Source organism: Brienomyrus brachyistius, unplaced genomic scaffold (assembly GCF_023856365.1).
Source record: "Brienomyrus brachyistius isolate T26 unplaced genomic scaffold, BBRACH_0.4 scaffold35, whole genome shotgun sequence".
In the NCBI taxonomy this organism is placed as follows: Eukaryota; Metazoa; Chordata; class Actinopteri; order Osteoglossiformes; family Mormyridae; genus Brienomyrus; species Brienomyrus brachyistius.
The window spans coordinates 3126733-3149470 of record NW_026042310.1 but is presented as its reverse complement, the minus strand read 5'-3'; the positions used below and the strand labels follow the sequence as shown (position 1 = coordinate 3149470).

At 50.7% G+C, this 22738-nt stretch overlaps 1 protein-coding gene across 2 annotated transcripts; it reads right to left on the bottom strand.

The window, feature by feature from the left end:
• Positions 1–1087: 1087 nt before the first annotated feature.
• On the bottom strand, positions 1088–17162 carry LOC125721908 (kinase suppressor of Ras 1-like). 2 transcript variants are annotated; one of them, XM_048998124.1, is made up of 20 exons: positions 16701–17162; positions 8945–9085; positions 7611–7758; positions 7011–7434; positions 6415–6563; positions 6269–6338; positions 6077–6160; positions 5909–5970; positions 5718–5818; positions 5462–5633; positions 4721–4762; positions 4460–4505; positions 4310–4367; positions 3674–4185; positions 3498–3594; positions 3275–3408; positions 2816–2947; positions 2501–2636; positions 1758–1891; positions 1088–1224 (listed from the first exon to the last, which is right to left on the bottom strand). In XM_048998124.1, the coding sequence occupies exons 1-20, from the start codon at positions 16908–16910 to the stop codon at positions 1218–1220; spliced, it is 2859 nt and encodes a 952-aa protein (XP_048854081.1). In that variant the 5' UTR covers positions 16911–17162; the 3' UTR covers positions 1088–1217. The 2 variants fall into 2 exon arrangements, with proteins under 2 accessions (XP_048854081.1, XP_048854080.1); XM_048998123.1 differs by having other exon boundaries at positions 1129–1891.
• Between the last annotated feature and the right edge of the window lie 5576 nt (positions 17163–22738).

Below are 22738 nucleotides of genomic sequence, written 5' to 3'. Positions count from 1 at the left end.
CTTTTAGGATTTTTGGAGATGTCTCTCAGCATCTTGCCGTCTGCTCTTGGCTGAACTTGCTAGGACAGCCTGCCCTGGTCATGCTGGCAGTTGTTTTAAATGTGAATTATTGTGTAAATTATTTCCCGGACAGTGGAATGGCTGATTCCAAACTCTCTCGAGATCTTTTTATATCCTTCCCAGACTCATATGCATCTACAAGCTCCTTCCTGAAGGCCTCAGAGAGCTCTTAGGATCTCACATGGTGATGTCACTCATTTCCACAATCAAGGACAAACCAGACTAAATGTCTCTGGTTTAAATAAGACAGGCTTCACCAAAAAGCTCTGTAACGATGTTCTAACCATTTTCACCTGATTTGGTGCCACCTGAATCTAACTCTAGGCATTTTAAATAGTGAATGTGAGGGGGGTCCTCACTTTTCCTCAGTGGAAATTAGCATCTTAGTTACTTTCTTACCGTAAATAAGTGAATTTGTTTCTTGCATTTCCATTGAGGATGCAATTACATCACTTTTATCTACAGACATAATTTGAAAGAACATTTAATATTGACATTTTAATATTTCTTAATAAAGAACTAAATATTTAATGGGGTGTCCTGATTTTGTCACATGACTGTATATAGCACTGTGGTCCAGGGGAACATCATTTCATGCCACTGTGTGCTGTGCATATGGTTGATATAACAGTAAAGAGCCACAAAACTTGACTAAATCTGGCTGATAACCCCCCCCAACCCCCACACCACCCCCTCCCAACTGTGGGGATTATGCTATGCACCAGGGCATTAGTCGAAGAGAGGACCGTGCTTAGCAACGCCAATCAAAACACAGGAGGTACAAACAAACATTTTAATTATAAAAGCTGTTTCACAGCAGTGCAGGGCAGAAGGTAAACACAGTAAAACATGTAAAACAGAAGATCTCTGACATATAAAACATATAAAAGCATCTGCCAGTCCCAAGAGCAGCGTTCGCTGGGTCCTCCTGCAGCCTGGCACCGGCCCGCTCAGCGAATCGCACAGACGGACGAGTGGATGAAGCGGACGGGCTGGGGGGAGGGGGGGGTTGGGGTAATGGGTCATCCGTGGTGGGGGGGGGGGTCGGCTGTGTGTCTGTCTCGGTGTATGAGCATTTGTGTGTGTGCGGTATGGATATCAGAAGCATGCAGAACAGGCTTAGGGCTGGGGGTGGGCGGGTAGAGTTGGTTTGGCAGCTACAACCTGCGAGAGAAATCGAAAGTGAAAGTGAAAGAGACAGAGAGAAGGGAAGAGAGGGACTGTTAGAAAAAGCAGGCTAGCAGAGAGAGAAACAATGCTGGTATGAAGCTAAAGGCAGCAAAGAGTACGAAATGATGAAGGCAGCCTGCAGGGGGCGCACAGGCTCCAGACAAACACATGCCCTACTCCCACAGAGTCCCAGATGTCCAGATATGTGGCCTGAATGTGCTGCCTCTACTGTAGCTCTGGAGTAGGTTGTTTTACTTAATCGAAACACAAGGGGGCGACAGAGTCAGCATTCCTGCATGTGATGGCACAGTCTGGTCAGTGAATGCGGGGATGAATTTGCTGCACTCCTGCAGCTACGCAGACAAGAGACGCTTCCTGTCACTATATTACATCATTTCCTGCTAGCATTACCCCCGTGTCTATGATAGCTCCCACAGTCTGGGAATCTGACAAGGTCGGCAATTAACTGATTATTCGGCATCCCCCTCCCACTCCAATTCCAGAGACACTCAGCCTTGGATACGCACTCGGCGGACTTCCAGAAGTGTCCTGGGTGCGAGAGGCGGCGGCTGAGCTTGGGAAGCCGCTCCAGCATGTCGGCCAGCTGCAGAAAGCTGGGCCTCTCCCTCAGCTCGTAGGACCAGCAGGCCGACAGGATCTCCTGGGGAGACATGAGGGTCTCACTTCACATCCAGTAGGACTGCCAGCCCACCCAATGGTTAAAGAGCTGGCCCTGTAACTGGATGGCAGGAGGTTCAAATTTTGTGTGGCTATTACTGATGTACCCTGATCCCTGGGTGATACTTCCGATGTACCCTGATTCCTGGGTGATACTTCCGATGTACCCTGATTCCTGGGTGAGACTTCCGATGTACCCTGATTCCTGGGTGATACTACCGATGTACCCTGATTCCTGGGTGAGACTTCCGATGTACCCTGATTCCTGGGTGAGACTTCCGATGTACCCTGATTCCTGGGTGATACTACCGATGTACCCTGATTCCTGGGTGAGACTTCCGATGTACCCTGATTCCTGGGTGATACTACCAATGTACTCTGATTCCTGGGTAAGACTTCCGATGTACCTGGGTGAGATTATCGCTGTATCCTGATTCCTGAGTGAGATTATCCATGTACCCTGATTCCTGGGTGAAACTATCAATGTACCCTGTTTCCTGGGTGAGACTTTTGGTTCCAGGGTCTGTTTGACACCCACATAAACAGCTTCAGACACCTCTTCTGACATCCGATAAACCCCCCTCCCACTCACCGTGACCTCTTTTCCCAGGTTGAGTTCTGACAGCACTTTCCGGATCCCTTCTCCACTGCCCACCTGCCAGATTGTTGCTTCCACCGACTGGGTGGTCATGGGCCAATCACGCACCTGCATCTCATACCAGATGGTGCTAAGGAGAAACATATTAATCAGATGGACTACAGTTCCCAGCATACATTGCTAGCTGAAATAGAGCCCACGTACACCCAACAACCCATTTTTGGCCTTCAAAAAAACCAGTACTTGCTACAAGAGCGACAGAGACAATTGGATGCTCTGTAGGCGTGTTCCAGAAGTGGCCACACCTACCCAAATGCGTAGACATCAGCAGCACTGGAGAAGGGGAGGCGGTCCTCCGAGACCCCAGGACGCATCCTCCGCACGATCTCAGGGGCCAGGTAGCAGATCCATCCGCGGGGAAGCCGGAGCTCATTCTGCCGCCTACACGGGGGGGCACGGAGAGACAGATGACTGTAACGCATCACCATCCGTGCACATAACCACTCAGACATGCACTGGGAGGGGGGTATACAGGAGTGGAGCCACAGGGGCAGCTAAAGCTGATTGGTCCATGTGTATCCCCTCCCCTGTCACTCACCGATATGAAATACATCATTGGTCAAAGATAGGTTTGCCCCCTCTGCAAGAATTACAGCCCCTCTTTTGCCCCCTTTCTTCTGTTGTCTGTGCATCTGCCCTCCCTTTGCAAGTGTTTCATATGACCCGTGTTTCTCAGGGGCGGGTGGTTCGGCATACTGTGGTCCTTACCCCCCCTCCTGAACCACCCCCGAGATGCCGAAGAGCCCGAAATCTGTGATGACCACCTTGTTGGTGTCATGGAACACGTTCTTAGACTTGAGGTCCTTGTGGACGATGCCCTTTGCGTGAAGGTAGCCCATTCCCTGTGGGGGGGGAGGGGTGGGGGGACGCTGTTAACTGTCTTACGACACTTTGCTATGAGACAGTGGGTGCTCTTGGCTCCTGCCATTACCTTGACGATTTCCTGAGCGATTTGCCTGGTCTTGTTAATGTCCAGTGGGTTCTTGGTGTCTCTCACAACGGAGTAGAGCGTCCGGCCTTTGCAGAAGCTGGGGTACAGGAAGTCAGTGCTTTAATAAGTGTGATCCTTTCCTTATGACGTGCTCCAGGGGGCGGGACTGGACTCACCTGGTGATGATAGCCAGGTGGGGCGGGGCCATACACGCGCCCATAAAGAGCACCACGTTCTCGTGTCGCGTCTGCCGGTAGTTCATCACCTCCTTCTTAAAGAGCTTCAGGTGGTCTTGGTTGTTGCCGTCAATTTCCAGGAGCCTCACGGCCACCTCGCCATGCCAGCGGCCCCGGTGGACACGCCCCCAACGGCCCTTACCAATCAGCTCGCCCAGGTCCACCTGCTCAAAGGGGATGTCCCACTCCTGAAGGTATGCGCTGGTCTGGCTGGCCTTGCGCGAGATAGGGCCCCTCCAAGACCCCCCTGTCGTGGCCCCACCCCGCGAAACCGGAAGCTCGTCCAGCCCATCGGTGCCGCCCGTGTGGCCCTCCCCATCCAAGCCGCCCGCCCTCCCAGCCTCTTCTTCCACCACCTCCACCGAGCCATAGAATTCCAGCGGGGCCCCCTCATCCTCTTCCCCTTCATCCTCGCCATCCTCTTCCTCAGCCACATCATCTTCACCCTCTTCCTGCACAAACACAGGCACACACACATTGAAACTTACAGCTGCAGGACCGCTCTAAGGTACAACAGCAGTGCCTTTCCCTCCTGACTCCAGACCACTAGATGTCCTTGCACCATCCAAAACCTACCTCATCGCCCTCTTCCTCGGCTAGAGGCAATTTCGGGTCTTCTGACGATGGCTCCCCCCTTTAGGAGAGACAGTCAAGGGAGGTGAGTAAGACAGAGGCACCTGTTTTCCCACGGTTAATACAACGCTGTGATTGATGGTGGGGGCTTACTCTGGACTGGGCTGGCCTCCTTCGGAACGGAGAACACCGGGCAGGTCTAGTGTGGCAGAATAAAATGTAGTCATCAAGAAATAGAACCAAAATGTCTGCCTTTAGGGCCAGGATGCAGCTCAGTTTCCTGGTTCATGGTGTATATATAGAATATGGTGGTACAGCACTGGTAAACATCTTGTACCAGGACTTGAACAGATAAACACACAGGGCCCATGCAAGCAGGGAACGTTAGGGTTAGGGTTCAGGTAATTAACTCACCCGGGAATATGAACTGCTGTCTGTGCTGGAAGTAGCAAGCAGCTAATGTAAAAACAAGTTCAAAATTAAAGAAAGAGAGACCAATTAGATTGTTAGCATACAGTCACTCAAAACACACACCGTGTTCAGGTTCACTGTCAGTATTCTGGCTCCCAGCAAACACTCACATGTTCAGACTCACTGTCAGTGTTCAGGCTACCAACACAAACTCCCGTGTTCACATTCACTGTCAGTGTTCAGTCTCCCAGGACAAACTCCTGTGTTCACATTCACTGTCAGCGTTCAGGCTCCCAGGACAAACTCCCGTGTTCACATTCACTATCAGTGTTCAGTCTCCCAAGACAAACTCCTGTGTTCACATTCACTATCAGTGTTCAGGCTCCCAGCACAAACTCCCGTGTTCACATTCACTATCAGTGTTCAGTCTCCCAGGACAAACTCCCGTGTTCACATTCACCATCAGTGTTCAGGCTCCCAGCACAAACTCCCGTGTTCACATTCACTATCAGTGTTCAGGCTCCCAGCACAAACTCCCGTGTTCACATTCGCTGTCAGTGTTCAGTCTCCCAAGACAAACCCCCGTGTTCAGGCTCCCAGCACAAACTCCCGTGTTCACATTCGCTGTCAGTGTTCAGTCTCCCAGGACAAACCCCCATGTTCAGGCTCCCAGCACAAACTCCCGTGTTCACATTCACTCTCAGTATTCAGGCTCCCAACACGAACTCCAGTGTTCAGACTCACCAGGGAAATTGAAGCGGCTCTCACGGAGCCCCTTGGGGGAGGGGTTCAGTGGTGGTGGGGTGGCACTGGGGGGGTTTCCTTGCTGGAAGGGTGCGGGCGAGGATGGTGTTGAGGAGGTAGTGGAGGAGGGGTTGCTACTGGAGTCCACCGGGTTCAGCACTGGGGGGTGTTCCTGAGGGTGGATGGGACACAGGGTCCGTTAGTCACACCCATAGGACCAGGGGGCGTCTCCCTGCCGCAAGACAATCTCAGCCACCTTGGCTTTGGGCAGCGTGCCGAACTGCGGTGCTTCCGTGGGCCGGTCCACTGGGTTGTTGATGTCCGACGGGACAGACTCTGTTCTCCGGATCTTCGCCACTGGAATCCAGGGAAGGAAATAAGGCAGAGGTCACATGGGCCTTCAGAGAGCGATACCCCAAGGCCGTGACTACGAGCCGCTCTGCTTACGTGGCAGGAAGGAGATTCTGCAGGAAGGAGCCTCCTTCGTACATTTGTTATGGCACTTTAACCTGCGAGGAGGGAATAAAGGCACCAATTAAAATCCAGCTGCAGGAGAACAGACAGCCACAGTTTCAACAGTGATCCACCACATTGCAGTGAGCTCCACCCACTCACCTGCAGTGTTTGCATTTCACCCCGAACATCATGCTCTTCTGACACACCTGACAGGTCTGTGAGAGCCAGGACCTTGTGGAGAACCTTCAAAGGGAAGGTGATGGTGTGACGGCACAGGCGGGCAAACGGCTTCATACCCTGAACCATGCTGCCCCCTGCTGGTAGTATACATGTGCTTCCAAATGGCCCCACCTGTGAGTGACAGCCAGGCCGATGTCCCTCCTTACAGCCTGTGGAGAACTCCGCCGGACCACCGCATTGTCTGGGGACAGTGATGGAGCGTGTCAGCAAAGTGGCTAAAGGGTAAACTGCAGGAGGCGCTGAGGGGCGCAACTTACTCTTATGGGTGCCATGCTCCTCCGGGGGAACGTGGGGGGCGCGTCCTGAGAGCAGCGGGGAACGGGAGGGGGAATCCTCCCAGCAGCCTCCCACAGGGACGCCACCGTTCACGTGCATGTTCAGCAGCAGCTTCTTCTTCTTGGCAGACCTGAAGCAAAGGAAAGTAGGTGGAGATCTCTGCGTAATACTCATATGGTACTCTGAGTATCAATACAGTAGTACATAATAGTCCTGCAATATTCAGAGTACTCATAGAAGTAATAGTCAGGCAGCACCAACACAATACTCATCTAATACTCATAGGTGTATATACAGGGGCAGGGTGCCAGGGGCACTGGTCGCCGCTGATAGCCGACTGGCCCCCAGAGTGCTCCCCCATCACTCACCGATTAAAAAAATATCGCTGGCTAATGATAAAGTTGGCTCATCTACATGAATTATGATCTTATGTCCCTCTTAAAAAATCCTAGAATCACTCATGAGTATTGAATACATCATATAACACTTGTACAGTACTGTACTGTATGAGTAGTCATACAGTACAGTACTTTGAGTAGCCATACAGAACCATTGAGTATTCTGAGCAGATACTCACCGGCCAGCTGTATCGACACTGGGGGGCTCCTCGATGCGGTGGCCCAGCTGGGACTCATGGCTCCGACTGCGGGTCAGGGCCACGTTAGGGGGGGGCTGGGCTACTTTCCGAGAGGGGGGTGGGGGTGTGCAGGGGGGCTTCAGGCGGGGTCGCCTCCTGGAGGGGGGGGTGGCAGGGGGGGTAGCGGCGTGACAGGGCAGGGCGGGGCAAGCAGTAATATGTTCAGAGGGGGGGCCATCAAGACCAGAGGTGGGACCCAAGAGGGTATGGGTGAGACCCGGTGAACGAGCTAAGGGGGATGGGCTGTGGGGCCGCAGGGACCCCCCTGGGAAGGTCAGCTGGTCCATGGGTGAAGCGGATGGGCCACTGTCCCGTCTCTTTGGGTCCAACATCCAAGAGGCTACATCATCCTTCAGTTCTCCTTCTGTAGGACATACGAGGGATTACACCATACTGTAATTACATTCTGAATTACTTACACTTAGTAATCACAGGTTCCTTTTTTAGGATGGAGGCTGCCTTTGCACCCTTAGGACATTCATTATTAGATGAATTAGCCTCAAGTGCCTTGGGAAAGTGTCAAAGTACACAAAGACCTACCTGATTCAGTGGCACTTCGCAGACAGGAGAGGGCAGCAGTGAGCTTGGAGCAGTCTTCTGAGCTGGAGCCCAGACCCTGGAGCAGCTGGAGAACCTGTGGGCTGGGCATGTGGAGCAGAGTGTCCAGGGAAAGGTGTGCTGGCAAGGCCTGTAGGTGGTGCACATTGAGCAGAGCAATGACCAGTGATGACCAAAACAGCGTCTCATGAACCACTCGCAGTATTTTTTTACCCCACTAGATGGTGCTCTTGACTTGTCTTTTCAATAAAGGGCTCACAGCATGCCCCAAAGCACCATCTAGAGGGGTCAAAAAATACCACAAATAAAATGTTCATATAAAGTTGTTCATGCCATTACTACTGACGACACGCACGCACGCACACACAGACCAAAGTGACCTACAGGATGTCACCGTGTAAGTGCAATACAGGTAAAGTGAGGAGTTACAATCACACACAATCTATAAATAGACAGATCTACACACACACATAGAATCTACAGACAGACATGGGAACTGACATACATAGACACACCCAACTGACGCATACATGTTGACACTGTCCGATGCAAAACACGCATCTACGAAGACTCGTCATTTCAGGATTGTGAAAGAACACATTTTGGCAAAAATAACTTCAAAAAAAAAAACCCTGAAACAACGTAATGAGACACTGTAAACACCCCAAATAGAAGCCTGTCCTTACACAGCCATCAGTGAACGGTTTAATGTTTCAAATGGACTTTAAATGGACCGTTGTCAGCAAGGCAAATATGTCAGTGCGAGTAAGATACAAACGAATCTGGCTTTATATTCACAATCAACGATGATGTCAGTTGGCTAGCTATCTAGCTATCAACGTTAAGTTAACGTTAGTGAGATCTATGCAAATCTATGCAGACGACCATCATGAATACAAAACGTCAACGACTAATATAAAGCGGCGAGAGGAGAAAAGACAGAATAGACGTTTTCTTCATCCGTGAAGGAAAGGAATCTCTTTATTATTCTAGACAGGGAAAAAACAACATCCAATTGCCGCCAAGACAAACACAGCCCGCCCAAAACACTGACTGGAAGAAAAGCAAACCTTCAAAATAAAAGCACATCTGTCGCTGAGAACTCTGACTGACTAAGAACATACTATACAAAATATTATTTTGATGACTTAAGATGTAAGATCACAAGATATCTTTTCACTGGCCATTAGATGTCAGACACTATTAGTGAACAAAGGAGAACAGGTGTATTCCGTCTATAGTAAATCTGAATCAGCAAAAAAGTGGACACACGTGCTTTCATCTGAAGGGATATACAGCCAAACACAGTTACGGACCTCAATGAGTTCTGGTCGTAGGTTTATGATACGTAGCCAGTCAGCAAGATGGGGGTACCCATCCAGGGCCTGTGGTCGCTCCTCTTGGGGAACCTTACGTTTACACTGCAGCTGCTTGCAAATGTACTTCACCAGCTTCACCTGCAGGGGGCGACAGAAAACAGGACAATTCAGTGCTGCTCTCTCATTCCAGGGCTCTGGGCTCTGATATCCGACATGACCCCTTATCTGTGCCTCGGGAAATACAGCCCAGATCAGACATGCACCTCCTGGGCCTATCACCTCTTTTTATTAATGATTAATGATTTTATTAATAATTATTAATAAACAATACAGGGGGAAATCACACCCTATCAGACATGGAGCTGGACAAATTAGGGAGCGAATGAAAAGTGCACGCCACACAAATAAATGAAAAAAATTAAACAAAATAAAAGTAGGGCACAGCCTGTCAGCAGGCATGGAAAGCCTCCTCATCACTAAGCTGACACTGACTCCAAGACGACCACACACATGGGGTGTAAAGCTGGAGACGGCGGCCTGAGTTTATCTGCGTCACAGCTTCTCAGGAACTGGCCCCTCGACATAAACAGAAACGCACCCTCAGTCCGCAGCCGCAGACCTCCTCATATCCCTATGGCCATCAAACAGATAAAAATATCCACTATTAATATGGAGCAGAACAGCAAGGGGGCGTCTGTGCCGCTGCCATGGCGACCGGGTGCCATCGCAGAGCTGGGCCCGCTGCCGGCGTAGCACTGTGATGTCACAGGGTTCACGGCCAGGCCAGCAGACGGCCCCCCCCCGGCCCCCCTTGAGCCCCTGGCTTCTGCCCACAAGCAGAATTCTCACTGAGACCAGACTCGCTCATGCTGGCTCTGCTGCGATTATTTAGTGGGTCTGCGGGTCCCCCCGCCCACCTGGACACAGCTTGTCCCCAGCCAGCGCCATGTGACATCTGACAGAGGGTCAGGGGAGAGTCCGGCACCCTCTGCTTCGTGACACCTGTGAAATCAGAAGGAGGGAGGCGGCGAGGGCAAACAAGGCATTAAAGTTTGACCTAGTTGAGGTATTTATTGGGAACATCAGTGTCGCAGAACTGGGGTTCTGACTCAGGTAGAGCTGCAAAAATTGTCTCTTATTTATCATCTTTAACGGGACAGTACATGGGTGGCAATTTTCTTAACGAGCTGTAGACGCTGGAAGCCCCAGTGATCAGTGACTCTGGCAGGAAACCCACTGACCCAGTGATTAGTGATTCCAGCTGGAAGCCCACAGACCCAGTGATCAGTGACTCTGGCAGGAAACCCACTGACCCAGTGTTCAGTGACTCCGGCTAGAAGCCCACTGACCCAGTGTTCAGTGACTCCGGCTAGAAGCCCGCAGCCCCAGTGATCATTGACTCGGGCTGGAAGCCCATGGCTCCAGTGATCAGTGACTTCTGCGGGAAACCGACAGACCCAGTGATCAGTGATTTCGGCTGGAACCCACGACCCCAGTGACCAGAGACCCCAATTGGAAGCCCAGAGACCCAGTGATCAGTGACTTCGGCTGGAACCCACGGCCCCAGTGATTAGTGACCCCAGCTGGAAGCCCACGGCCCCAGTCATTCTGGCTGGAAGCCCATGGCCCCAGTGATAAGTAACTTCAGCTGGAACCCACATACCCAGTGATCAGTGACCCTGGCTGCAAGCCCACGGCCCCAGTGATCAGTGACCCTGGCTGCAAGCCCACGGCCCCAGTGATCAGTGACCCTGGCTGCAAGCCCACGGCCCCAGTGATCAGTGACTTCAGCTGGAATCCACAGCCCCAGTGATCAGTGACCCTGGCTGCAAGCCCATGGCCCCAGTGATCAGTGACCCCGGCTGGAAGCCCACAGCCCCAGTGATTCTGGCTGGAAGCCCACGGCCCCAGTGATCAGTGACTTCAGCTGGAACCCACAGCCCCAGTGATCAGTGACCCCGGCTGGAAGCCTACGGCCCCAGTGATAAGTAACTTCAGCTGGAACCCACAGCCCCAGTGATCAGTGACTCTGGCTGGAAGTCCACAGCCCCAGTGATCAGTGACTTCAGCTGGAAGCCCCAAGACCCCAATGCCTCAGGCTGGAAGATCCACTGAACCCTCAGATACCTCTGTCACCCTCTGATGGAACACAAGACTTGAAACAATGAGTGGAGAATTCTGGTCAATGTGAAGCCAAACAAGATTAGATGGTGTCTCCACATGTTTGCTGGATCCACTGTGTTGACCATGGGGACAGATCATATATATGCACACCCCGCCCCGTCCCGACGTGCACAAAGGCCCTCGTGCACCAAAAGAGGCGTACATACACCCACATTAATAAAATAAGTGGCCCTTGTGCAACACAAGAACCAGCCGAATTCTTGTTGCGAAATCAAGGCTGTTTACAAAACCTCCCGCACTGCCAGTCCTGGCTTTAGCCAGCCAAAAAAATGGCATTTCATGTGTGATTAATTCACAGTTAACGTCTCGAAAGGCCAAAATTAAACTGTAACGGCTCCAAGAACCAGGCCTTGTGGAACCCTACAGAAGTGAGGAGGATCTAAACTAACTTAGTATCAGAAACGTCCGGAATGTTCTTGAAGTTCACTGAAGCCACAGTCAAAGAGCATTAGGATACCAACAAGTCACTACCAGCAGTAGTGAACTCGCCAAATGTAGCAAAGAAGAATGTTTTTGATAATAAACCAGACTGACTTCCTAACTTCACTATTAAAAAGCTAGACAAATACTTTGCCAGCTTAATTGGTTTGGCCGCTCGAGACAGGTTATGAGGAATACTTCAGCTGTATGTATATAGACAACGGAAACAGAGCAGCTAGTGTACAGAGCACAGGACAAAAATGGGTTACGACAGAAGAGAAGGGCAGCAGCAGAACATCCTGAAGATGCTGCCTCGGGCTGCGTGCAGGTTCGTCTGGGAAAAAGATCAGATTGACGACTCTTAAAGTCGTTTCCCTCAGAAACTCCTGCAGAAGCTTTACTTAGAATCTCATTGTAGACACACATCTTGTGGAAACCGTGCCACCGATGGTCAAGCAGAAGCTCTGTTGTTATTGTGATATCAGTTAAAGATTCTAGTGGAGCTGCGCCCCCCCCCCGCAGCAGGACTCTATGACTCCGGCGGACTCTGAAGAACAGGCAGACAGCTCTGTGTTTTGACTTTATGACTGATTTTTATTCGGGTGCTAAAAATGCCGCGGTTCTGCTTGCTGGTTGAGTTTGATGACAGATCACAACTCAGGTGTGCCAGCTTGGGGTGGAGGGGCAGAGAGGCAGGCAGGCGGGGGGGGGTGCAGGAGGACGGACCTACAGCTGCCTACATTATCTCCTCTGCTCCCAGGACATCGGCGTGTTAACAACACCCACTTCCTCCCTCCCCCTGTTTCAATTCTGCGGCACTAACCGGGCCCCCAGCCAGCCGAACGGGGAGGCGGGGGAGACGCCGAGGCACAGCGTTGCCATGACAACCGGTTCTGGGGGGGGGGGGGGGGTGCTGCGAGGCCGCTACGCCGGCTGCGGACCTGCGTGCCCACCTTTCTGCGCCATGGATCACCAGCGTCACACGGCTACACGCAGAGGGTACGCGCCGGGCACCCTGTGAACTGGTATAGTACCGCGTTAAGCGTGAGAGTGACACTGCGGTCACACTCGCGGGGGTTTGGGTGTGAGGTCCATGGTGATGGGGGGGGGCTTTTTCTGCCACATCACCCCACCTGCACATTATCTCCTGCACAGGAGCGACACGTTGGAGCTCGTCAATCAGCGCATGAATATTTACGAGCAACAGGTCGAGACTGGTCTGCCCACCCAGTACCCAGTATAGCGACACTCTCAGCTCACTGAACACTAAGGACCACCCTGGGAGTCCAGACCCCACAACCTCCTGGCGACAAACCCTGCACTCCTGCACCTGGAGCGGCCTGCAGGGAATCGTGCAAAGAAAGAATAACACAGCTGGGCTGCTCTTGGCCCCCCTGATCAGTGTGTGGCCGCTCCCAGGCCAGCTCTCACCTGGACATTAATGCTCTTAGCGGTCAGATCAGCGCCCCGGGATTTGCTCCAGAAGGATCCGCAGTGTCCGTAGCAGGCTCTGCAGAGAGCACGTAACATACACTGACACTAGTCTTACACTCTCTTGCTTAATGAGTTTCTTCATGAAGTATAAATTCCTCGCTGCTCCACCAATCAGGACACGAAGGGCTCGAGCAGCACCAATCACAGCAGGCCTTGTTAGAAGCACACAGCCACAGGCTGTACGGTACACAGTGGGGTGTCACAGTTTCCAGAGCGTTGCCGTGGGTAACGTGACCCCAGCCGTCTCCCCCTCCCTGACAAAGAAGCTCTAATCCTTGGGCCTTATGGTGCGTCGAGCCTCCCCACGGCACCTCCTTTGTGCTGAAAGCCCTGACCTTGACACGCACAGTCACACACACACACACACACACACAGTTCATATATTCCTATCATTGTGGGGACTTTCCATTCATTTCCATGGGCATAACCCTAATCCTATGACAACCCTAACCCCTACCTAACCCTAACCTTAACCATAAGTAACCAAACCAAATACTAGATTTTTGGCTAATTTTTTTCATTGCATTCTTGGTCCCCACAATGTGCACACACACACACGACTAAGAGGTACACAGAGAGGGTGGAGGAGGAGTGACTGGCCCCTCCCTTACCTTATTCTAAGCCCACCTGAGGCTCCCAGAAACCGCAGCGAAGGATTTCACACTAAAATAGAAACTAAGATTTTTCAAAAGCAGAACTGGCAGAATGTGGAATCAGCCTTCCCCCCCCCACCCTCACCCACCATGGCCCCCACCCTCACTCTCCCCACTTCTCTGTGCTCGTTCATTCTCTCAGTGTTCTGCCACTGTATCCACCCCCCCCCAGATTGACATGCTGGGGATCCACTGCGACCAGCACACGCCCCCGCATCTCACACAGATTTAGCACCACATCCCCCCCCCCTGCAGGACCAGAAAATCAACACATCCAGCTAATAATCTCATCCTTAACTCTAACCAGTTCAATTCTATTACTTTTGCTAACTGCTCCTCCAGCCTGCTGTCACAGATGCTCAGGTGCCCCCCCCCCCCCCCCCCCCCGCCGTCTATATCCCCAGTCACATGATGCCTGTATTTACCGAGCAGTCCTGGAAAGACGTGGGAGGGAGTGCCTCTAAATTTACCTACAGCGCAGCGAGCACAGTGGGTCTCGGCGTGCCGTTACACCGCAACCTGCCTGCAGGGGGCAGGAGAAGGACCCGGGAATGGCTGGGTCTGGAGGGGGCACGATTCTCCGAGTCGGAGATGTTTCGGAAGTTAAGTGAGGCTGACAGATTTAAATCCTGAGCGCATGTGACGTCCGACTGCGCTAGAGACTTACGCCATAAGTGACGGTGGCCATTTTGGAAACGTCAGCTGCCGGCGGGGGGGGGGGTGGGGGGGTGGGGAAGGTGCGTAGAGGAGCCGCTGGATGGAGGAAGGGAGCGGAGACTTGAGATGAGCATGAGATGTGTGAGATCGCGGCGCTGCCCACGCTGCCACCTGTGGCAGGCCCTCTCCAGCTGGAGAGCCCAAGTGCCATTATCTATGCCGGCGTTGGTGTAACGAGGGTCGTAACGAGCGGCTTTAACGAGCCATTAACGAGGCCCCTTTTGCCACGGTCAGCTGCGGGTTCAAGCTGTACTCCACTCTGGAGTGGCCGTCCGTTATACCAAGCCAGAGTCCACCCTGCAGATTGTGGGTCTCCTTTTAGTGCTCACCTCTGCCCCTTCGCCTCTCGTAAAAACAAAGAGGTCCTCTTCCTGAATGTGTGCTTGAGGAGAGCCAACTTCCTCCCGGTCACCAGGATGCCTCATTTGCCTACCTAGACTCTTCGCTCGTACTCTGCCGGTCATGTGACCTATGCACCTTGGATTTGTATGGTCCACAGTGGCTCGATCCCCTCAGCAACGTGCGTCCTTATCGCTCACACTGCCCCCTCCCCTTTCCGGACGATTCAGCCAATCAGGATAATGACATAACCTGACGGCAACCTGGGGCAATCAAAGACGACCACCCATCTAACCATGCATTTACAGTGCTCTGGGTGAGATGGAACAGTGACAACCAATTTCCATGGTTGTGGGTTCAGAACCCAAACTCGCTCTATGTCTGCATGCTCTCCGAATGTTTTAATCCCAAAGGGTCCATCGGGCAACCCTCCTCAGCTCACTGGCTCTGGAAACCCCCTCACAAGATATCAAAAGGTACTGCTTCACAGGACATCCCACCCGTAGCCGTACCATCATTCACGCAGCTCTAATGAAGTCTGTGTTGAAAGATGCGAAATGCCCAGTGATAGATATAAAACATGATAGCATGGGCTCACACGATCAGCACCATCCTCCAGACGGTTTAAGGACAGTCTGCATGCTCCCCCAATCCATGGAAGAGGGACGAGGGGAATCTGGTGTGTGTGTCGGAATGACAATCCTAAGCTGTCATTCGTCTGCTACTGCCACATCTCCCAGGAACAGCTACTTCCAGGTGCCATGCTCAGCAACAGGGCATTCTGGTTACAATTCATGTTATTTTTCTGGGACCCCAGAGGACAGGATGACGAACAGACAGCCTGACCAATAAAAAAAGAAACAAGACAACATCAGAAAGTGTCCGCATGACCGTGGCCGCGTGATTGCCTCCCCACCCCTTCCCAGGACCGCAGCAACGGGCACGCTCTCTTCCGCACGTGCCAAAAAGTCCCATGAAGACCAGAGGCCCTGGAACTTGCCAGAAACCCCTGTTACAGGTGTCATAGCGGCATCTCTGCATAACCCCGCAGGAGTAATGGGAGTAAACAGCAGGAATCGGTCCCGGACCCCACGAGCTACGTTCCAAAAGTCAGCCTCCGACAGCGTCATATTTACACCCTTTTTTGACATTGCGCAATTGACAGTATTTTAAAGTGCCGCCCCTGGGATTATCTCTCGACATTTGTACTGTCGCACCCAAGGCCGTAGGGAACCTTACTGTCGCTTTACCGCAGATGGTTAAAGTGTCCGTATACCGCACAAACGCCATCCCTTCTCCCCCCCCTAAGTTATTCCTACAGGTGCGGCCGCTTTGTCCCATTCCCCGGTGCGCACTGCCTCGCCGCCCGCCGTGTCTCCTCTTTTTTTTTTTTTTTTTTTTTGGTGGGGGGGGGGGGATGGGATATAATAATCCGATGGGGTTTTCCTTCCCCCCTCCTCCCGGGCAGGACACGTCGGCGTCTCACTGTATGCGGATTTACGGGCTTAATCCGGGTTAAATGCGGGGCGACCGGTACGTCTATGAAGGATCGGAATCACCACGGTGCAATTAATACAGTGTCCAATTTAGAAAGGCGGGGGAGGGGTGGCGGGGGAGCTAAATCAAATATCATTTTGCCTACATACCAGAGCCTAAACATCAGCATCGGCAGCCGTAGCGACAGGATTCTCCCCGCTGCAAAGTCACACGCAACTGTGCCATTTCTTTGTGCGGTTATAAATAGCATATTTTGGTGACAGCTGGTTGTGCACAATCCCAGCTCATTACAATACAAACCAACTGCGGTGCACGGAAAACGGGGCAAAAACGCAAGTCGACCCCCCCCCCCCCCAATACCCCAGGAGGATGCGCTCCGAGGCAGGAGAACCAGCAAACGACGCTGCGAGTGCTTCTCTTTTTTCCTCCAGAAGCGTTAGTTTTATTACCTCCAACGTGCGTATCTCCTGCTGGGTGAGGTCGTTGGACGCCGCGCACTTGGTCCGCAGACCCCGCAGGCTGGAGATGGAGATCTCGATCATGTTCTGGATGAGCTCGCATTGGTGCAGCGCGGCCATCGCCGCGTCGCCGCCCGGTGCCCTTTCCGAGTGCTCATCCATTTCTACCATCTTGCCACCTTTGCCAGGCGCACTATCCATTCCTCAGCATCGGGCAGCGCTTCTCGGGGGGCTGATGCGACCTGACAGCGTTAAAGCGCACCCATGCAGCGAATATGCGACAGCGCTATACTGAACGCCGAAGGAAAGCGAATGACATCGCAAAAGGATCAGAATAGCAAATATGCAGCTGTGCGGTGGAAGCGCCGGTTATGGGGTGCCCCTAAGAACTGCCCCGCAGATCTGACAGCATCGCTGGGCTGCGTTCAGTGCGCGATGCACTGCCGAAACTCCCTGTTTCTGCCACTGGCCGCTTGCGCGTGGACTCCGGCTGTCCGTCACCACGGGACACGCCCCATCGGCGCAATGCAGTCTGGGTACTGAAGTTTTCGCCCCGCTGACTAAACCGGTCCCAATATAGTACGATGTTAACGTTTATTTCTTTAATAACGCTTTTAGCCAAAGCAAATTAGACCCGAGAAAGTAGAGTCAGACAGTCCCTGTAGTAGTTGGGGTTAAGGACTTTCCTCGAGAGCCCAATGGCGAAATCACACTGTCCAGCAGTACCGTGATGCGAGTGCGTGATGTTCATTTATGTAGGCTATGCTTTTTTCGGAAAGTTAAATAGTGTATTTGATACGTATAATATAAAAAAACTGCACTGAAACAAAAATTATAATAGAATAAAGAATAGAATGAAAGAAGAATAAACCAAGAGGTTTTCAACCTTTTATTAGACCAGAAATAGCCCAGAGGTAGCGTCTCTTCCACCAAAGCCTGCTTTTATAAATATCTTTTATAAAGAATTTTAATATTTCGGCTACCCCTTGAATAACTTCGCTCTGGGATAGTGCCGGGATGCAGAGTAGAAGCATACATGCCGTGGCAGATTCAGGAGGGTAGTGCTTAACAGGGGCCCTTGAATATGTAAAATTATACAGAAAATTGGGCTGGTGGCCCCTATGGTACATTTTGGAAGCCCCCCCCAGAATTTTTAGTTACTCCGCTGCGTGCCAGTGATTAATAACAGGCATTAAGTAGCACGCATTAGAGCACCGATAATGCACTACGTCGAGTTTTAGAAAACGTTTCAGCGGAGACACTGAAACGGCTCCCAGGACCCCGAGGGGATTATGGACACAAAATCCTCGGACGGATCAACTGACTCAGCCTTGTTTTCAGTCGTATTGCAAAAGTTTAATATAGTTCTCCGAAATCCACGTTTATCATTTAGATTTTTTTCCTGAACTTTGTAACAGCGCCCTATACAGTCTAATCAGTGGCGTTCGTACTGATCCAGTGTCAATGCGCGTTTTCCATGTTCACCGATGCTGAAACTGGTAATTTTTCACCATGACCGCAACGTCGCTGTGCATCAGCATCAGTCTGGGAAACAAAGCGCCCCTCTTTACTGATCCCACCGAGTATTTAGCGAGTCTTGAACCTAACCTCCCCGATCAAAACTGGATGCTGTGAGAAAAGGCCTCATTCCTAGTGCTGAACTAGATTAGTTAAAGAAAGAGCGTAACGCTATTCTGTCAAATAACTGCCTCATATTCACAGACATCTCCCCGCCCCCATGGTAGCCCCTCTCCGTCAACCTTTTGGTCACAGGACTTCACTTCCCGGCATACACCGCATCTCCATGATCTCGGGATTCCTCTCCGCACCCAGGTAAGCAGATGGGACAGGTGGACTCTTTGCGCTGTGCACATGATGCTTCCTTTCACTAATTTTGCGATATAAACCACATTTCAGTCGATATGTCCAAACCCATACTAATGCTATACATTACTATTTGAAGAAGATCCCTGTTCCGAAAATTGCAGTAGAAGGATTTCAGGGAAATGTAGATTTGCTTTCGTATCATGCGGTTTAATTATAGGGACACTTCGCCGACAGTGTCTGTGTATGCAGGGTTTGGAGTGAGAGCGGTGCCTTCTGCTTACATGAGCGTACAGCTGCTCAGACTGGGAAGGGGAATTATGGTGATGCGAGTTGCGGCCCCCTCGCAATCCTGACCCCTGTGCTTGGTCAGCGAGGCTTCCGTCAAATTATCATGTTGGCGGTGGTCTTACTCCAAGAAGACGTAACATACCGGGTGGCACCGCCATCTAGCGGGGGGCAGCGGAAAATCGCACAGCAGACTTTCACACAGAAAAGGCGTCAATGTTGTGTAAAATGTTAAATCAAATATGTTTTCTTTCACCACCACACCGCACTTAAGGTGCCGTTAAGATGAATTCTGATTGCAATAACCAGTTTGGGTGAGAAAGTAAACCATTTTCATCAACATCCTAAAATTCATTTACACAAAATAATTTGTAATAATTCAAATCAGCTGTACCTAATGACATCTTATTTAAACAAGTATGCTGCCACTTTTATCGGTGTCAGGGTTACTCACCAGCTCCACCTGGAGGTCAACAGTGGAACCTCAAGGGTACTACACAGGGCTCAGGAGAGACCTCGAGGGACAGGTGAAGGGATGGAAATGAATTTCAGAAAGAGAACATGAAAGATCATTTTATTTGCCGTTTATTTGTCTCATGTGGACAACGCAGCCTCCTCTCCTATTTCTTACCCCAAGGTTCACACAGACAAATGCGATACAGTTCGGGCTACGTGACTATGACTCCCACCTGTACCTCTTTTCCATCTTCACAGCAGCAGACCAGTGTTGGGGGGGGGGCTGATTTCCTTTGCTCTTTTTCTGCTCAGATGCTGAGCACTGTTACCATTATTAGTTTCAAATTTAATGGGCACTTCAGGACAGTGCAGGAAGGGGGCGCTATATCAAAGTCAGGTGCTATATCAAAATTGATCTCTATGGTGCTTAAGCTATGTGATCAGAAAGCTCGCACTTCAGCAATCTCACTAGTCAGTATCACTGTGTACGTTATCTCCGGGGTGTCACACATTCATTTTGGCTGTCTGTGAGATGGTGGGGAGGATGGGGGCATCTTAGCAGACAGCATTAGGAAGGTGGATCATAAAGCTTCTGATCGACAAATTATAATATCCACGGGGTGCAGTGTGGAGGAGGCTCTGTCTGTCATCAGAAGGTTGTCAGTTTGAATCCCAGGGTCAGCAGAGTGGTCACCAGTGGGCCCCTGATAAAGGCCCTTATGTGCTAGTTGGTCCAGGGACTGTATAATCCCGCTGTCTGAAAAACACAGGGTGTTTTGGATAGAAGTGTCTTAACCTATGGCTACATGAAAATTCCTTAAATTATAAATGAACTGAACCATGCTGCTTTCAAAGCACCTGGATAAATTCACTTGTCATTTTGGTAGTTATGTAAATTTCCTCAGAATACCCCTTGGTTAAGAAAAAAAAAAAGTAAATATTAATTATGAAATTTAAATAATATTAAAATCTAAACCGAAGGACCAATGTATGCATTCTGCTAGTAATAACCAGCTGACCGCTTGGAGAGCGTGATGTATGTTTGCATCGCAGGGCTCACATTCGCTGCTCCATACGTTCTGGACTTCGGACCAGACCCTCACGCTGACTAATGAGCGGCTTCCAGATGGAGGCCCGCATTCCTGTTCAGTCTCCCGCTGTGACCCTTCAGGGCTGTGATTTAAGTCTTTGACCAGCAAGGGGCGACATCAGCGCTTGAAATAACGTCTAAATAAGCGAGGGGGCAGCGGAAACGCGCAATTCATTATGCTAGCTGCTTGCTCTGTAGACATTGCACTTAATTATTAATTACATCATTGCAGAATTCACTTCTATGGACTTCAAGGAAATCCGCATGGATTTGACGAGAATCTGGACACGCCACACAAACGGTTTCCAACCTTTCACCACCACACCACACAAAAAGTAATTTTAATAAACGGTTTAGTCATTTAGATCGGAAAGCCGCGCTTCTTGGGAATCGATGTGAATTCAGGGTCCAAATACTCCACGTTGTTACCTCTTCGCCTACCGTTGCCTTGTGCACAATCACACACCCCGATGGGCTGAGATGAATAAATGTAGAGCCTCCCAGCCCCCAGCCCAGCAGTGAGGTGGAGCCCTCCAGCCAATGAGCTTGGAGTGCTCTGACAGACAGACTCTGCTCACTCCATGGGACCCTACAGCGAGACAAAGCTAGGACTTTCTGTGCAAGAACAAAGACATCTAAAAGTAAGCCCTCCCCATTTTCAGCGCCGGTGCACAATGGACTGGTGTGTCACGCAAACGATGATTGGGGGGGGGACAGAGAGAGATGGCTGAGGGCACTGAAGCCCGACGAACGATAACCAAGGGAACTGCACAAAGAGGAAGACGACAAGCAACACCGGGTCAGGCAGGCCCCGCCTCCTCAGCTCCCAGAATCCTCCGCTCTGCAAGGCTAGCCCCCACAAGGAAGAGAAGACGCTGGTACACGCCGCTCGCACACCAACATCCTGGGAACCACACAGGGGAGCTCTCTCATCGTTAATGTTTCAACAATTTTAATAATTGGACGTTCCCCCCCCCCATTGGTGGGGTTTCAACGACAAACAGGTAAAGCCTCAATCAATCCCGTAGTGACAGCCAAGATTAGACATCAAGCAGTGAAGACTCGTACTCTATGAGAGCAGGAGACTTTAAATGCCCCTTTAAAGGGGCTATAATATGCCACCTGCAATGTTCAACACTGACAGAGATCTAATAGACATATTGCTGTGTAGTTGTTTTACTGGTTAAAATGCTACTTAACTACATGGCCACTACCTGAAAACAAGCGTATTCTCAAAACAGGCCACCAGTCATTTTAAACAGCGTCGCTGCATAACTCCCCTTAAACAAAAGCGTCCTGCCAGCAATGACAACAGCCCTGGAGGGGGCACTAAACTGAACAGCCAGAAATGACACCCATCTCCATGTTTTACATTTTCTTTTATTTAGACAACCCAAATAAAAGGCACATAAAACATTTCTCATGTTTACATTATTATTTTTGACAAACATACATTTAAAAAATGTAGGAATGTTGTACCTTTCTGCTATTCAGAAAGCCTAATGTTCATATATACAAAAATTACCATTGTTAATGTTCTAATACAAAAGATTTATAAAAGGTTATTTTAGTTTTTCTTCCACATCTATCACAGCTACCACATCCTCAGGACTAAATGTTTTTTGTACATCGATATACATTCAACTGCCTTCACAGGGGTCCCGAGCCTGCTGGTCTGTCCACAGCTGTGGAGGCGCACGCTAGCGCCCCCCTCAGCCTGCCAATTCATCTCACATGCTCCGCCTTCGCACTCTGATTTTTAGACAGGATGAACAAATGTGGCAACAGTTCCGTAAAGTCCGTCCGTAAAACAAACAAAAAAAAAAATAAATCAATGACACGTTAGAACAATACTCATCAAGCAATTCTCTTCAAAATTTAAAAACTGGGTTTAAAAAAGTTGACTACATGCATATTTTCATCTTTTTTTCCTTTAAGTAATATGCAATGCCCCATACACAAAAAAAGCAGTCAATAAACCCCCAGTTGTCATGGCGATGGACACAGCTGGAAGCCCAGCCCCAGATTGCCGGATGAGCGTGCTGGGCTAGCAGGACCTGAACTTGGATGAGCGTGTGTGAGATCTAACTCCTTCCTGGCAGTTGATATCCCCGATATCGGAGGCAGTTCGACCCCCCTACAAAACCCAAAAATCACAGGCTGTAGCCTTTAGTGTTCTCTCTACAGAGTATGAATCAAACCTCCAGCCCCCCCCACATCACCCCACCCAGTCGGGTTTGCAGTCTGGTGGCCGACCACTTAACCCGATTTGAATCGGACCACCTGAGTCGTCACGCCCAGGGGGACCGACGATGGGATGCTGCCTTCCTCTGATCTATTTGTACTCAAGGGAACAGGGGCCTTCGGGGGG

Coding starts and splice junctions, on each gene's coding strand:
- LOC125721908 (XM_048998123.1), bottom strand. CDS start 16,910: ATGGATAGTGCGCCTGGCAAAGGTGGCAAGATGGTAGAAATGGATGAG. Junction 7,435..7,610: donor GCGAAGTGCCACTGAATCAG/GTAGGTCTTTGT, acceptor TATGTCCTACAG/AAGGAGAACTGAAGGATGAT. Junction 5,971..6,076: donor GTGAAATGCAAACACTGCAG/GTGAGTGGGTGG, acceptor CCCTCCTCGCAG/GTTAAAGTGCCATAACAAAT.